The 16,671-nt window shown below is 43.4% G+C and overlaps 1 protein-coding gene across 5 annotated transcripts in view; it reads left to right on the top strand.

Moving 5' to 3' along the window:
• Positions 1 to 16,671, top strand: part of LOC108932836 (protein bicaudal C homolog 1-like) — a 111,266-nt gene that overhangs the window by 71,039 nt on the left and 23,556 nt on the right. For 3 of the 5 annotated variants that reach the window (XM_029250855.1, XM_029250853.1, XM_029250858.1), the window contains 2 exons: positions 957 to 1,010; positions 8,593 to 8,775. The exons of 1 other annotated variant lie outside the window; for it this stretch is intronic. In XM_029250855.1, coding sequence (XP_029106688.1) covers positions 957 to 1,010; positions 8,593 to 8,775 — 237 coding nt within the window. The remainder of the gene's footprint in view (positions 1 to 956; positions 1,011 to 8,592; positions 8,776 to 16,671) is intronic. One more of the 5 variants, XM_029250856.1, reaches the window with a different exon arrangement.

The following is a 16,671-nucleotide window of genomic DNA, read 5'->3' as shown; positions in this document are numbered from 1 at the left end:
GGGTGTGTCCCCTCCCCCTCCGGCCTTACGCCCTGAGTTGCCGGGTAGGCTCCGGTTCCCCACGACCCCGTATGGGACTAGCAATTCAGAAAATGTGTGTGTGTGTGTGTGTGTGTGTGTGTGTGTATTCTAGAGTATCAAGTACATGCTGAACAGGCAGAAAATGCAAATGTACTCCAGCTGAGGAGCCATTGTCAGTGCCTTGAGTTCAAACATAAACTAAACAACCTTGTACAATTTCCTCTTCTCCACGCCTTCCCAGTTCACCCACTGACCCTGCTTAACTAATGTGACCACCTTTGAATGCCTCACCTCCTCTTCCTGCCTGTGGACCTGCTCAATAACCTGCCTCCATTTGTCTGCTTCTGGGGCAGCACTCCACAACCGCTCAAATGTACTCCAGCTGAGGAGCCATCGTCAGTGCCTTGAGTTCAAACATAAACTAAATAACCTCGTAAAATTTTTTGTTGTGTTTAACATTATTCTGTGTATATTGATACACAGGCATTACATGATTTTACTGTATTTTACTGGGATGAAAAAAGTTTTTAGCTGTTTCTTAAGTGAAACTCAAGAAGATTTGCATTGTGAGATCTTTGTTACCAGACGGACTTGCTCAGTATTTTCACGACTGCAGATTAAATTTGGTGGGAGACATTGTGTGTCATGTCAAAATGTCATCACTATGATTACAGAGAGTTTCTCCAGAAAGCAAATAAATGAAAGCAGATGCGTCTTCAGGTGCAACTCATAGGGCTGTGAACTAGCTGGCATAATATTAGAGGAGCTGCTTTTATTAAATTTATACCTACAATAAGTGTAATTGTAGACAAGTAGAGGACAAGGCAATTGAGAAATAAGAATGAAAACAAAATAAATTTATCTAGAACATGGAGTCCATAAAATATAACAGGTGGGTTTCGGGGGCTCTATGATTAATTATTTTCTCTGTCTAGGTGTCCATTGCAGGCCAACCAGCAGGTGTGGAAGCTGCTAGAACCAAAATAAGGGTAAACATACAAATCGAACCCCCACAACATTCATTAACTGATTAACATGTCTGTCTTTGTACAACGGAGATATTATGTATCTTAATGTACAGTTGCCCATCTGTTATTCCGCAAGAAACCATTAAGAGCTCCAATATAGTTAAAGTATTAGAGATGCTCATCCCAAATGCAGGACAGTGACAGTGGCTGGCTATGTCTTGGTCACATATTGATATTGATAATTTGAAGACTGACAAAAACATCAATTTCAGAATAAATGTATATCTTCAAAAACAATGCAGCTGATTAGGTAAAACATGAAACACGGTCTCACAGTGCCTGAGAATGTGGGCTCGATCCTTACTAGGTCTGTGTGGACTTTGCATGCTCTCCTCGTGTCTGCGTGGGTTTCCTCCCACAGTCCAAAGACGTGCTGTTCAGGTTCCCCCATAGTGTGTGAGTGACAGAGAGAATGTGTTCTGCTGATGGATGAGTGACCCATTGTAAGTAGTGTATTTAGCAGTGTAAGTCACCTTGGTTGAATAAGGTGTGTGGGCTGATAATACTACACAGAGTTTGTTGGAAGTCGCTTTGGAGAAAAGCAGCTATATAAATACCTTGTCTTTATACTATTTTTGTTTGAATACAAGTCAAAGTGCATTTACAAATCACTCCTTTCTGTTTTTATTAGCATTTTCCATACTCTCCCAACATTTTTCAAATTAGGGTTATAGAAAGGGCAGTACTGTTGTACCACAGAGCCAAAATTTCTCTAGTGATATAAGCAGTGAAAGTAAGTTTGGTAAGTTGTTTTGGATAAAAGCATTAGTTAAGAACATAATGATTATATAATGACACAAAAGATTATGTAAATGAAGGTAGGTGCTGTCTGCCTTTTGTTGTTAGTAAGTGCTGTTTGTGAAAAGACAGGCTATGAACAAATCCTGTGATCAAGATGGACCCTGTGAATTCGGTGTTGACAATGTGGTGGGGAACATATGCTGTAGATCAGAGAAAAAGTTTCATGAATCTGAGCTTGTAGATATGTCGTTTCCCTGTTTCAGTGGACGTTGCCATTCCTCTCATGTGAGCTGGTACTGAGCAGACCACCCTAATGTTTCACTGTCATTATAATGCCTGACATATTTCCTCTGAAATCGAACCAACAAAAACAAGTTCAATTGGCCTTTGTTTCCCAGCATCTGCATTGCCAGTGGAACACACTTCAGTGCTTTTAGCAAAAAAGTACTGCAGTTTTGTACATGACCAAGCCATTGTTTAAACAGCATTTCTTGGAATAAATTTAGTAATGGCCGTATTTGATAGTTTTAACTAAAATGTTCATCAGAAAATGAGTGATGGTGGTCTTTCCTTATTGAAGGCCCTCATCCATTGTGTTAGGAAAGATCAGCCTCTTAACCCCAATTTTTACCTGCTGTGTAGAGCCATTCCAGATTATGTTCCATGTGTTCAATTTGTATATTGCTATAAAAAAAGTATATGGCCCCTTTCTCATTTACTCTGTACTTGCAGCTTTTTGACAGTAAAGTTGATCAGATGTTTTTTGTTAATTTGTCAGTACATGAATTTAGCCTGAGAGAGAAAGAGACAACAATATTGTTCTTATGTCTTTGCTACAGATGTGGTGTTTTACACCAAGAACGAATCCTTGAGAGTTTTGTAAAAGAAAGGTTCCTGCTGGCCTGTAGGGTGTAAGTTGACAAAGAATAATTATTATTGGTTAGTTCCTAAAAGAAGCAGGAACCGTTATTGGGGGCACTATATATAACGGGACCGGGGGGTGTGGTGGTGCAGTGGGTTGGACCACAGTCCTCCTCTCCGGTGGGTCTGGGGTTCGAGTCCCGCTTGGGGTACCTTGCGACGGACTGGCGTCCCGTCCTGGGTGTGTCCCCTCCCCCTCTGGCCTTACGCCCCATGTTGCCGGGTAGGCTCCGGTTCCCTGCGACCCCGTATGGGACAAGTGGTTCTGAAAATGTGTGTGTATATATAACGGGGGCTTTTTCGCGCGAACGCAGATGAGGTTCCGCGGTGTGCAGTGAGTTTGTGACGCGAGCTACTGTTCTTAATAAACTCTTTGTTTGCACACTTCAGGTGTTCCAGTGCTTTGTTTCAGGGAAACCTCCAAAGAACGGTGTACCTTCCTTTTCGGACACCACAGTTTTGGCAACGAGGATGGGATGTTTTACCGTAAAGAAACAGAGTTATGAGTTACTCCGGTGAAGCCTGGGACAGAGATACTAGTAGTGTGGAAGAGTGACGACGGACAGAGCTGGTCGAAAATGGCTTTTGGGAAGCCCGAGGATTTCCACTTCGACGAAAGTGAGGAACAATTCGATGCTTATTTGGAAAGGCTCGAGCAGTATTTTGCGGCAAATGGATCGGGAGACACCGAAGAAAAGACAAAAGCGGTATTTCTGACGATTGTGGGAAAAAGGACTCATAGTCTGCTAATGGACTTATGCACACCCTTAAAACCAGCGCAAAAGACTTTCACGGAGCTGATTGAGCTGCTGAAAAACCACTATGTCCCCCGGACAAACTTCATCGCGGAGAGATGCAAGTTTCACTCCAGGAATCAACTGGATGGCGAATCGATAAGTGAGTACGTTGCGAATTTGAGAAAATTGTCAGCGACATGCAAGTTTGGACAGTTTTTAGATGAGGCTTTACGCGATAGATTTGTGTGTGGCGTGAAAAGTGCTGAGCTCAGAGACCGTCTGTTAAATGCAGCACATTCTAAAGACGTACCCCTTGCACTTGCAATAGAAATGGGGCTGGCGTTTGAAGTGACTTTAAAGAGTTCGCAACAGTTTTCCCAAAAGACTTTTAAAACACACGGACTAGTGGAAAAGAAGGGTTCCACGAAGGCAAAAGATGCCATTGTAAAACTGTGCTACAGATGTAACGGTAAGGGGCACAAGCCCGATGCTTGCAGGTTCAAAGATGTTAATTGCCACGTGTGTGGAAAAAGGGGACATGTTGCGCGAGCCTGCCGAACGCGTTCGGAAGGGCAAGATGACGCCAAGCAAGCCATGTTGAAGTGGACGAAGCACCTGGATGCCGCCACGTTGCAGGACCACGTTTCGATGTATCCGAAATCGCCGCTAACCGCGAGGAGCAACGAACTCTGTGCATCTGATTGCATTGCACCCGAGCGCGGACACGGAGGAGGAGATTACCACGCACTCCAGCTACAGGAAGCCGGACTTGCCCGCACTACTACGGAGTCACGAGTCCGTGATGGTCCCAAAGAACGTGATATACAAGGGACAGAATTGTTTGCTATTGACACGAATGTGCACAGAGTAAACAAGCCTTACTGTGTTTATGTCCGAATTAATAATGTGCGAGTGAAAATGGAGGTAGATACGGGGGCAGCTGTTTCTGTCATTTCAGAGAAATTGTACTACCGTAGATTTTACAAGGTGAAACTAGCTCCAGCTAACTGTGTTTTGAAAACATACAGTAAAGAGTCCTTAGAGCTTAAGGGTAAAATCACAGTGAGGGTGAAAAATAAGGACCAAACACACATGCTAGACTTGATAGTTTGTAAAAGGTAATGGGCCTTCTCTAATGGGTAGAGACTGGATTAGTCACCTGAATCTAGATTGGTCACGCATAAACAAAGTGACTAGTGAGACCGTGGAGCAGTTGTGTGACAGATATTCGTCTGTGTTTCAACCAAATTTAGGGATGCTTAAGGGAATCAGTGCTGAACTCCATGTAGTGAAAGAGGCGATGCCAAAATTTTGCAAGCCACGCACTGTGCCCTATGCTTTGCGGGATAGCGTTGAACAGGAGTTATGTAAGCTAGAAGCAGAAGGTGTCATCTCTCCTGTCAGTTACAGTGAATGGGCAGCACCCATTGTGTGTATTCCCAAAAAGGACAATAGTGTAAGGATATGTGGAGACTACAAGGTTACTATTAACCCTTGGTTGGAAGTAGAGCAGTATCCTTTACCTCGAACACAGGATTTGTTTGCTAAGTTGTCAGGAGGTCAGAGATTCACTAAATTAGATTTGTCTCAAGCTTATCAACAAGTACCACTAGAGGAAAGCTCCAAAAGATACCTTACCATAAATACACCAAAAGGGTTGTATACCTATAATAGGCTACCTTATGGGGTTGCTAGTGCTCCAGCCATTTTTCAGAAAATTATGGATCAAGTACTACAGGGCATGGATGGTGTAATATGTTATCTTGATGATATCTTGATCACAGGAAGTGATACAGAAAAGCACATGACAGCTTTAGGAGGAGTTTTAAAGAGATTGCAAGCATATAATCTCAGAGTCAGATGAGAAAAATGCCCTTTTTTCCAAAGCAGCGTATCCTACTTAGGGCATGTCATTGATATGGAGGGTATTCACCCCATGAAAGAAAAGACTGATGCCATAGAAAGGGCTGCTGTTCCCACAAATGTGACAGAACTCAGGTCTTTCTTAGCATTGTTAAATTATTATGGCAAGTTCATTCCTAATCTTTCCACCATCATACAACCCATGACAGAGTTGTTGCATAAAGATGTGAACTGGGAATGGTCAAAGAAATGTCAGGCAGCTTTTGAGAACGCAAAAAGACATTTAATGTCCCATCAAGTTCTGATTCATTTCAACGCTGAGTTACCTTTAGTCTTAGCGTGTGATGCATCTCCTGTAGGAGTGGGTGCAGTACTCTCCCACAGAATGCGTGATGGTGGTGAGAGGCCTATTGCATTTGCTTCAAGGATGCTGACAAAAACTGAGCGCAGCTACTCGCAAATCGAAAAAGAGGCTTTAGGATTGGTATTTGGATTAATGAAATTCCATGATTATCTGTTTGGAAGACAGTTTACCTTAGTAACAGATCATAAGCCCCTGCTGAAAATTCTAGGTCCTAAAGCAGGGATACCTACTCTCGCTGCAGCTAGAATGCAAAGATGGTCTTTGATCTTGTCTGCATACAAGTATGAAATCCAGTACAAGAGATCAGAACAGCATGGAAATGCTGATGCCTTGTCGAGGTTACCCATGAACGATGATAATGCCATTAGGTCTAATCCAGTGTATAGGGTGTCTTATCTCGAAGAATTACCTGTCACTGCGAACGAAATAGCACAAGAAACGGAGGCTGACCCTGTGCTCAAAAGGGTTAAGGAACATGTAATGTGTGGGTGGCCAAAGCATATATCTGAAGAAGTACTAAAGCCATACTTTTCAAAGAAATTTGAACTTTCCGTGGAAAATGGTTGTCTTCTTTGGGGGTATCGTGTAGTAATACCTGAAAAATTGCATGACAGATTACTGGCAGAACTTCATGACAGTCATTGGGGTATGGTAAAGATGAAATCGTTGGCTAGAAGTTTTTTTTGGTGGCCTGCCCTTGATATGGACATTGAAAATGTAGTTAGTCAGTGTGACGTGTGTCAGCAACAGCATAGCATGCCTGCTCCTGTTCCTGTACATACATGGAAATGGTCATCGGGACCCTGGGAGCGAATTCACTTAGATTTTGCTGAGGATCACCAGCAGTTGTTTTTGGTAGTAATGGATGCTTATGCTAGATGGCCTGAGATTGTTCCTATGCAATCAACTACTTCAGCAAACACGATCCAAGTCCTGATACATTTATTTGCAGCTTACGGTCTTCCTCAGGAAGTAGTCACTGATAATGGACCCCAGTTTACGTCCCGAGAATTTGAACAATTCTTACTGCTGAATGGGGTCAAACATACTAAATCTCCTGTGTATCATCCTGCCTCAAATGGGTTGGCTGAACGGTTGGTGCAGAATTTAAAAAGAGCACTTGCAAAGAATAGAGCGGTTGGGGGTAAAACACTTCAACACTGTGTTGCTAATTTTTTGTATAATTACAGCAACACGCCTCATAGTGCTACTCACAAGACACCAGCAGAGTTATTCCTCAAGAGATCAGTTCGTACGCGATTGTCTCTGATCAGGCCACACTTTTCACAGGCTCTGAATTGTGCGAGCCCTGCTAAAACTGAGGAACCCTGTAGAGTCAGGACCTTTACTGTTGGGCAACACGTTTTGGTAAGAAATTACAGGGGAGGGGAGAAATGGTTGCATAGTGTCATTTCAAAAGTGCTAAGTCCAGTCACTTGCATGGTTGATGTGAATGGAAACTGTGTAAAGAGACATGTGAATCAGATGCTGAGTAGTAAATCTAGGTGTGACAGGGGTAATGTTGAACATGGTCATGTTCCTGACAAGGGAAGGAACTGGGTTTATGATGAGATTGACATGGATGTTAAGGGGGGCAGTGAAATTGTCATATCAGAAAGCGCTGCAACTGATTCAGAGACACGGTCAACACCTGAAGCAGTGCCGCTCTCATCAGCATCATCCTCATCACCGTCCTTCCCCACTGAAAGTGTTTTTGTGAAAGCTCGTCCTGTTCGTAGCAGGCGTGCTCCCCAAAGGTTGAATTTGTAAAGAGTAATAATGGAACCATGGTTATAATGGAAATTTCAACCTGTAACCAACAGCAAGAGAGAAAAAAACAAAATTGTGTGTTGATTGTTCTGTTGGTGGTTGATAAAGATTGTAAATATTTTGTTCTCTTAAGCGTAGTAAGAGATTGGAAGCTACAGGGGAGGAGCTGTGGTGTTTTACACCAAGAACGAATCCTTGAGAGTTTTGTAAAAGAAAGGTTCCTGCCGGCCTGTAGGGTGTAAGTTGACAAAGGATAATTGTTATTGGTTAGTTCCTAAAAGAAGCGGGAACCGTTATTGGGGGCACTATATATAATGGGGGCTTTCTCGCGCGAACGCAGATGAGGTTCCGTGGTGTGAAGTGAGTTTGTGACGTGAGCTACTATTCTTAATAAACTCTTTGTTTGCACACTTCAAGTGTTCCAGTGCTTTTGTTTCAGGGAAACCTCCAAAGAACGGTATACCTTCCTTTTCGGACACCACAATAGACTTACTTTTAAGCAATGGGATACTGAACTTTTCCATTTTAAGCTTTTTAAAAAACATATGATTCTTCTCATTTTTATTCTTTAAACAAATGCTTTGATCTAAAGGAGGCCCCCAGAACATATGAGATTCATATTGGCTATATTTTTCACTTTAGTAATTTATGTTGTTTACTCTTTTTTGGCAGCAGTTTCTTGAAGATACTTTCAAGCTATTTAATCATGGCATGTTGCCAAAAAGAATGTGTTTGTTAGAGTCGATAGTCTAAAAATAGCCTTGTGTCTAACTTGATTATCTCACAGAACCCAGCGTTTGTATCTGTCCCCCCCGGTTAAGGTTTTTGCAATGCTTGTCTCTTCATTTTTGTGTCAGATGCAGTGTTTCTTCCAGCTGCATGTATTATTCTGACTATTAGCAGACCCTTAGGAGAAGTAGAACAGGTTACGGTCTGGCATTGTAGTGAAATGAGAAACAGACTGAACCAGTCCTCTGTGCTATTCTGATTTAGTACCTTTGCAATGAAAGGTTTTAGGATTCCTTACAGAATGCTGGTACAGCTGGTCTTTTCATATCAAGTCTGAATAAGACACTGAGGGTTTTTGTTTTTTTTCTATTCAAAGAAGCTAAATCTGTTTGCTGATCTGGACCATTCTGTCCCTTAGGAGCTGATTCCCCTTGTTCTGATGTTTGAGTTGCCAGCCATTGTGCAGCCAGACCCAAACTCCCTGGCTGTGCAGCACATCTCCCAGAGCTACAACATCTCAGTGTCCTTTAAGCAGCATTCCAGGCTGTATGGAATAACGGCAGTAGTCAAGGGCTCACAGAGCAACTTAGCAGCAGTCAAGGTACAGTACTGTACGACATTCTGACACAGTGATAAATATTCTGCTCTTATATAACACGTGTAGCGATTAACTGTTCCTAATTCATTCCTGAAAACTGACTGAATGTTGAAAGACCAAACAATGAAATTACTTGTACCATTATTTTTATGAGTAAAAATCATGAGGAAAAATTCCAGTTTGTTCCAGCCCCAGCCCAACTTCACCCTCAATGGTGACTAACAATTATGAGAAAAAAGCAGAATAAAAAGTAGTGTAACCCTTTAAAATGTTACATACTTTTCCTTTTTAGAAACTCTACTTTTTCGGGTCCCCTCCCCCTCCAGCCTTGTGCCCTGTGTTGCCGGGTTAGGCTCCAGTTCGCCACGACCCCACTTGGGGCAAGCAATTTCAGACAATGTCTGTGTGTGTGTGTGTGTGTGTGTGTGTGTGTGTGTGTGTGCACTTTTTTCGGTTTGTTCCTAGAAAATAAAAAATCAGTGACTCCAGTGTTCACAAAACTTTCCTGAATGACACATGTGTTCAGGGGGCTTTTTAAATTGCATATGTAGAAAACATGAGCATGTGCCTGAAAAACTTCATCATTCTACATCTGAGTGTTTCTTAAGTCTTATTGGAACAGACAGAAGAACAATTAATTTTCTTTTTATTTCATTGTACTTTGTTAACCTTTCCCTTCTTTACATTATAGATAAATACAGAAGATGGTTCAAGATGTTTTATAGTTGCTGTTTCTCTTCTTGGCCCCATCACTGCTGCTGATGATTATGGTGTCAGAACCCCTACAGAGCACACTTTCTGGACCTGTTTGGTAGATGGCAAGCTACTCGCTGAAATTTCTCTTGTGCAGGTCCTAGTGCATGTATTTTGTTTTTAATGATTTCATCAAGTAAACTTGAAGTAAAACCATGTTTGTGTGCATGGACTGGTTTGAAGAAGACAAAGGCTGAGAACATGGATACCCCTTTCCCACAATGCAGTGCATTTCAATCTTGGTGCAGTTTTAAATTACATTATTTTTTTTTTGTAGCACTAAATTTCACTGGCAAAGATGTTATCATTGTTTAACCCTTCATTACACATCACAATAGTTCATACAGTGCTGTGAAAAAGTATTTGCCCCCTTCCTTTTTTTTTTGCATATTTGTCACAGTTAAATGATTCATGTTCATGAGATCATGAAACAAATTTTAATATTACACAAAGATAACCCAAGTAAATACAAAATGCAGTTTTTAAATGATGATTTCATTTATTAAGGGAAAAAAAGCTGTCTAAACCTACCTGGCCCTATGTGAAAAAGTAATTGCCCCCTAAACCTAATAACTGGCTGTGCCACCCTCGGCGGCAACAACTGCAATCAAGCTTTTGCGATAACTGGCAATGAGTCTTTCACATCGCTGTGGAGGAATTTTGGCGGCCCACTCTTCTTTGCAGAATTGTTTTAATTCAGCCATATTGGAGGGTTTTGAGTATGAACAGCCTGTTTAAGGTCATGTCACAGCATCTCAATAGGATTTAAGTCCGGACTTTGACTAGGCCACTCCAAAACCTTAATTTTGTTTTTTTTTTTTGAGCCATTCAGGGGTGGACTTGCTGGTATGTTTCGGATCATTGTCCTGCTGCATAACTCAAGTGCACTTGAGCTTGAGGTCACGAACTGATGGCTGGACATTCTCCTTCAGGATTTTCCGGTAGAGTGCAGAATTCATGGTTCCATCAGTTATGGCAAGTTGTCCAGGTCCTGAAGCTGCAAAGCAGCCCCAGACCATCACACTACCACCACCATGTTTGACTGTTGGTATAATGTTCTTTTTATGAAATGCTGTGTTAGTTTTACGCCAGATGTAATGGGATGTACACCTTCCAAAAAGTTCAACTTTTGTCTCATCAGTCCACAGAATATTTGTCCAAAAGTCTTGGGGATAATCAAGATGTTTTTTGGCAAATGTGAGATGAGCCTTTGTGTTCTTTTTGGTCAGCAGTGGCTTTCACCTTGGAACTCTCCCATGGATGCCATTTTTGCCCAGTCTCTTTCTTATGGTTGAATCACGAACACTGACCTTAACTGAGGCAAGTGAGGCCTGCAGTTCTTTAGATGTTGTTTTGGGTTCTTTTATGAGCTCCTGGATGAGTCGTCGTGCTCTTGCAGTAATTTTAGTAGGCCGGCCACTCCTGGGAAGGTTCACCACTGTTCCAAGTTTTCTCCATTTGTGGATAATGGCTCTCACCATGGTTCGCTGGAGTCCCAAAGCCTTAGAAATGGCTTTGTCACCCTTTCCAGACTGATACATGTCAATTACTTTGTTTCTCATCTGTTCTTGAATTTCTTTAGATCGCAGCATAATGTGTTGCTTTTTGAGATCTTTTAGCGTGCTTCACTTTGTCAGACAGGTTCTGTTTAAGTGATTTCTTGATTCAACAGGTCTGGCAGTAATCGGGCCTGGGTGTGGCAAGTGAAATTTAAGACAGCTTTCCAAAAAATGTGGTTAATCACAGTTCATTCATGATTTAACAAGGGGGGATTACTTTTTCCACATAGAGCTAGGTAGGTTTGGACAGCTTTTTTGACTTAATAAATGAAATCATCATTTAAAAACTTCATTTTGTATTTACTTGGGTTATCTTTGTGTAATATTAAAATTTGTTTGATGATCCCAATCATTTAACTGTGACAAATATGCAAAAAAATAAAAATCAGGAAGGGAGGCAAATACTTTTTCACAGCACTGTAGATGTATATTGTAGCATGCAGCACTCTGGCTTCCGATGGGGCAAAGAAGGAAGAAGGCAGCATTCATCTGAACACTGGCAGACAGGGGAATAATGCTCTTGGTCCAAGGACACTTTTTTCTCAAGAACCTACACTTTTTTTTAAATTCCTTTATTAACTCCAATTAAAAATTTAAAAAAAAAATAGAAACAACCAGTTGAAAAATTTCAAATAAGACACCCACAATAGCAACACACAACTCAATAAACTCAAAATCATTCAAAGTTCAATGAAAACTCAACAAAACAAGCATTAAACACCAGTTAAAACATTAGATACCAATCATGACAACTTTGCTTCAGTTCGTCTCCATCATCATCCAATAACCCAAAAACTCCAGAAATAATGCATTCAGAAGCACAATTGCACACTCCAAGAAGTCACTGGACTCCAACAAAGTACTCGTGACTTTCAGTATCTGCCATAACTATGAAATATTAAAATCATACTATAAAGAGAGAAAACCAAAATTAAATACAACAATAAAACCTTATTGTTGAGGAGTAATCTTCTCAGCCTTTTTGTGGGGTGCCCATCTGAACAGGTACCCCCAGTGTAGTACCGGTGTCATGCCAAACCTCCCTCCTTTGTCTCCTCTTCCTCCTGGTCACCCCTGAAAAGTTCAACGTCGTGTCCTCCTGACCAGAAGAGTGAAAATCCTCTCCGGCTAGAGGCACTACAGTAGTGCCCGCCATTTGGGACCTGCTAACACTGGCTGCTGCAAAACCATACCTTACCTCAGTCTCTGCCACCGCTCCCATCTGGCCCCCAGCTCCTGTCGACGATGGTACTGCCTTCGGGCCATCCTGCATTGATGCCGCACTGCCCAGCACCACACCAGCACAGGGTAGCCTACATTGGGGGCAGCTATGGAAGAGATGTCCTTCTCCTCTGCAATGGAAACAGTGGTGGGGACCTACACAGTCCCTGGCCAGGTGGCTGGTCTCCAAACATCACTGGCACCTCATGCCCTTACAGTTCTTCTTCCTTTGCCCCCGGCCTCAACACAAACTACAAGAGAGAGGCTGTCCTTGATAAAACAGGTAACCCGTGCTACCACAAATGTTAAAATACACAGGAGGATGGACAAAACCCTCCATCCCCTCAGGGTCAGGGCAAAGACATACTTGAATTTGCCTTTGCCTATTCCAAAAGCCCAGCTCATCCCGCATGTCCGTGTGTCCTCCAATGAAGTCAACAAACTCCTTCAGGAAAGTTTCCATGGCTGCTGCTACACAAAGGGGTCAAAGATGTGGACCATCACGATTCTCCGGTTGTTCCTCCACAGCGGTTCCATGGAGTAGGGGCGCAAGGTGGCACGTTCAGCACTCTCCCTACACGTCCTCAAAGTCTTCTAGTACTCCCCCTTGGTCAGCAGCATGAGATCGAAGAATGACAACGGTCCATTGCATTGGATACACACCACATCCTCAATGTGGAAGGTCAGGAGTCCTTAGACAACCACCCGAACGAAAACAAACTGCTCGGGAAGATTGCCGTCATCCTCCAAGTTACTCCACTGGAAGAGAAGAGCGTTCAAGGGGGTCTGCATCCCTGGAACTGACGTATTCACTGTGAGAGTCATCGTTTCTTAAAATCCTCGGAGCTGTCAACATCGGCAGGAGAGCTGGACTAAATAATAAAAATACTAGAAATAAAATCTCCATATCACCCTGAGGGGACAGCAGACAGCCACCAAAAACCCTGCACATTAGGCTCCACAGGCTACCCAAAATAAAATGAAACCCTACCAGGGAGCAGAGTTTCACCCCAAGAAAATTGCAGGCATGCCACACGCAGTCCTGTATTAGGTTCCATTCTGATCCAGCTAAAATCACTGGTACTACACTTTGATCGTAGCCAAAGGCCGAGAAGCGACCTTAGACCTTAAAAGAACCTACAGCCTCCTTAGCACCCCCCCTCCGAAGCCACCCCCGGCAACTGTCTCCCTTTTCCACTGGCAAATACAGTCACCCCCCATATTTTCCCCATAAATCCCCACAACTGTTAAACACAATTCCATTTTCCCCATAATTCAACTATTTACAATGAACATATTTTCCCACTCAAACTCATGGTAGCGTGCATCGTAACAATATACAGGGAGTGAGTGACTGAAAAAGTCTTATGTGCTTAATGTTTTCCGTGAGGTTGGAGAAGCACTCATTCAAGATACACAGGACAAGATATTATACCCCATGTGTATTTATCAACAGCTCTACACAAATTCCCAGTCCAACCAACATGAAGCCACAGAGAACATCCAGCGTAGCCAACAGACATCTCCATGACCTGAGACCGAGAAGCTTAGTTATCTTCTCCAGCACACCAAATACTGCACCTCCACTAACTCAACAATCAGTTAAACCATAGCTCCATGCATCCCTTCTAGACACTGCACCTTCATACCCCCCAGCAGAAACTACAAATACAACACTTCACCAACTTAAACTATCCTAATTAAAGGCCGCACCTCCTTAATCACTGTCAGCTGCTTCCCATTACTACCCACCTACCACTTATTTTCCACCATTACTCCCCTCCATCCAACCTGCAGCCCTAACTACCCTGCTCTCTTTTCAGTCATAATCACTGACTTGCCTTCTCCACTGCCTCAGACAGCTCCTTCACCGCTGCCTTTAATGAGCGGCCTCTAGTATCAAATTCCCCCAACAATGATGTAGCTGATTTAGCCACAAATCCTCTAACACCTACCTCCGCTGGTCTCACCTGAGCTCGCCATCCACGGTGTTTTGCCTCTGCCACCAGATCTGCATACTTTGACAGCTTCCGCTTGTAAGCCTCCCCAAGTGCATCCTCGAATGGCACTGTTAAGTTTACAAAGTACACAATCCGCTCACACTCAGAATATAACACCATGTCCGGACACAATGAAGTAACCGCAATGACCTACAGAACCTGGAGCTGCTTAGTCACATGAGCCAGCAGCTTCAAGTCCCGTGCGTTACCCCACCTACCAGAGCATGTCTACCCTTGCATAGTGCTACTCTCTGCTGCCCGCACAAAACCAATTGCTTTAGCTAAACTGCAAACAGGCAGAGAATTCACAACTTGCCACTTACCCTCAAACACGCCTGCTAAACATCTAAAAAACTTGATTATGGCATCAAGTATAGATAGCACCCCTGCCCCAAACTAACCTTACACCCTGACAAAATGTGCCTCAGTGTTGTCACACTGCTACATGACTTACAAGAACCATCACCACCTACCCACTGCTCAACATTCTGTGGCACTGGCAGCACGTAAAAAGTCGCTCCAACAATGAACTTAAGGTGACTCGCCTCCATAGCCCATACATCTTGCCAGCATAATTTCCTCTTCTCCACACCTTCCCAGTTCAACCACTGACCCTCCTTAACTAATGCAACCGCCTTTGCACACCTTGCCTCCTCTTCCTGCCCATGGACCTGCTCAATAACCCGCCTCCATTTGTCTGCCTCTGGGGTAGCACTCCACAACTGCTGCATATGGCCCGAGCCAAACCCTGCCTTCCCCCTCTGCATGTGTCCAAACATGTCCGACAACATCAGCACCCCTTTAGCGCTTTGGACCGCATCTCTGGGATTCCACCCCCTACCTGTCCTCACCGGTGGCACCACCTTTTTGACAACCTCATCTTTTGACTTTACTAGAGTCAGCTCCAGACCTACCTTCACACACTTGTACTCTTCCACCAAACTTGTCACTGGCAGCTTCAAGATACCCTTATCATATAATGCTACACTACTTAAGAAGCATGGCCCTCCCAGCCACCTTCTTACTGTCATACTAATAAGCTGCTCGATCTTCTCAACCTCTCAAACACACACACACACACACACACACACACACACACACACACACACACACTTTCTGAACCACTTGTCCAATACAGGGTCATGGGGAACCAGAGCCTAACCCAGCAGCTCAGGGCATGAGACTGGAGGGGGAGAGGGCACACCCAGGACGGGATGCCAGTCCGTCACAAGGCACTCCAAGTGGGACTTGAACCCCAGACCCACCGGAGAGCAGGACCCAGGCCAACCCACTGCGCTACTGCGCCCCCACCTCCCAAACAGAAAATTCATATACCATAAGTGGCCACTTAATATGTGGAGAGAATCCGAACTACAGACACCATAATTTTAACTTACCAGGAGGGAAGCACGCATCAATGCTCTTTATACCTTCCACAACCACCTCCCTTAGTACCACAACCAGGTCCTTATCACTTAACATGGAACTATACCACCTTCCCAAGCTCTTAGCTTGCTTCTCCAGAATAGATGTATTTACTTCCTCACCAATATAAAACTTCTCCTGCACCACCTTCCCACCAACAATTGAGAGACTCCTTGATTTACTCTGCTTAACCTTCAACTTAGCCCATTTCAAGTTGTCATTGAGCTTGGACAACAAACGACGAGTACAAGGAGCCGTAGCCATAACTGTCATCATATCATGCATAAATGCTCTAATAGGGGGTAGACGTGTCCCATCCCGCAACCTCTCACCACCAACATCCCATTTTTACACCCTTATAATAACTTCCATTGCCATTGTAAAAGCCAATGGTGAAGTTATACATCCAGCCATGATTCCAACCTTCAACCGATGCCAAAACATTGCATAGCCTTCTGTAATAAAACAAAACTAAATATCTGCAAAGTAGGCTTTCACCAGCCTTGTAACACTTTCAGGAACCTTAAAAAACCTGAACGCCTCCCACAACAAACTGTGTGGAACTGACCCATAAGCATTTGCTAAGTCCAAGAATACCACACGGAGATCTCTTTCTCTTTCTTGGCAGACTGAATCTGATGCGAAATCATACTGGTGTGCTCCAAGCACCCCGAGCATCCTGGAGGCCCTACTTTCTGCATGGAGGTATCAATCAGCCTGTTGGCTTTCAAGTACGCTCCAACCTCCTTGCCACAACACTAAACATGATCTTCCCTTCAACATTGAGAAGGCTAATAGGCCTAAACTGGCCTCCCCCAACAGCATCCTTCTCCTTAGGAATAAAAGTTCCTCCCGCTCTCCGCCATGACTTGGGAATTACCCCCTTCTTCCATACAACAGCCATCAGCCTCCACAAAAATTTTAGTACACCTAGTGGGCAC

The sequence above is a fragment of the Scleropages formosus genome, chromosome 4 (assembly GCF_900964775.1).
Source record: "Scleropages formosus chromosome 4, fSclFor1.1, whole genome shotgun sequence".
In the NCBI taxonomy this organism is placed as follows: Eukaryota; Metazoa; Chordata; class Actinopteri; order Osteoglossiformes; family Osteoglossidae; genus Scleropages; species Scleropages formosus.
This window is presented reverse-complemented; position numbering and strand designations above follow the sequence as displayed.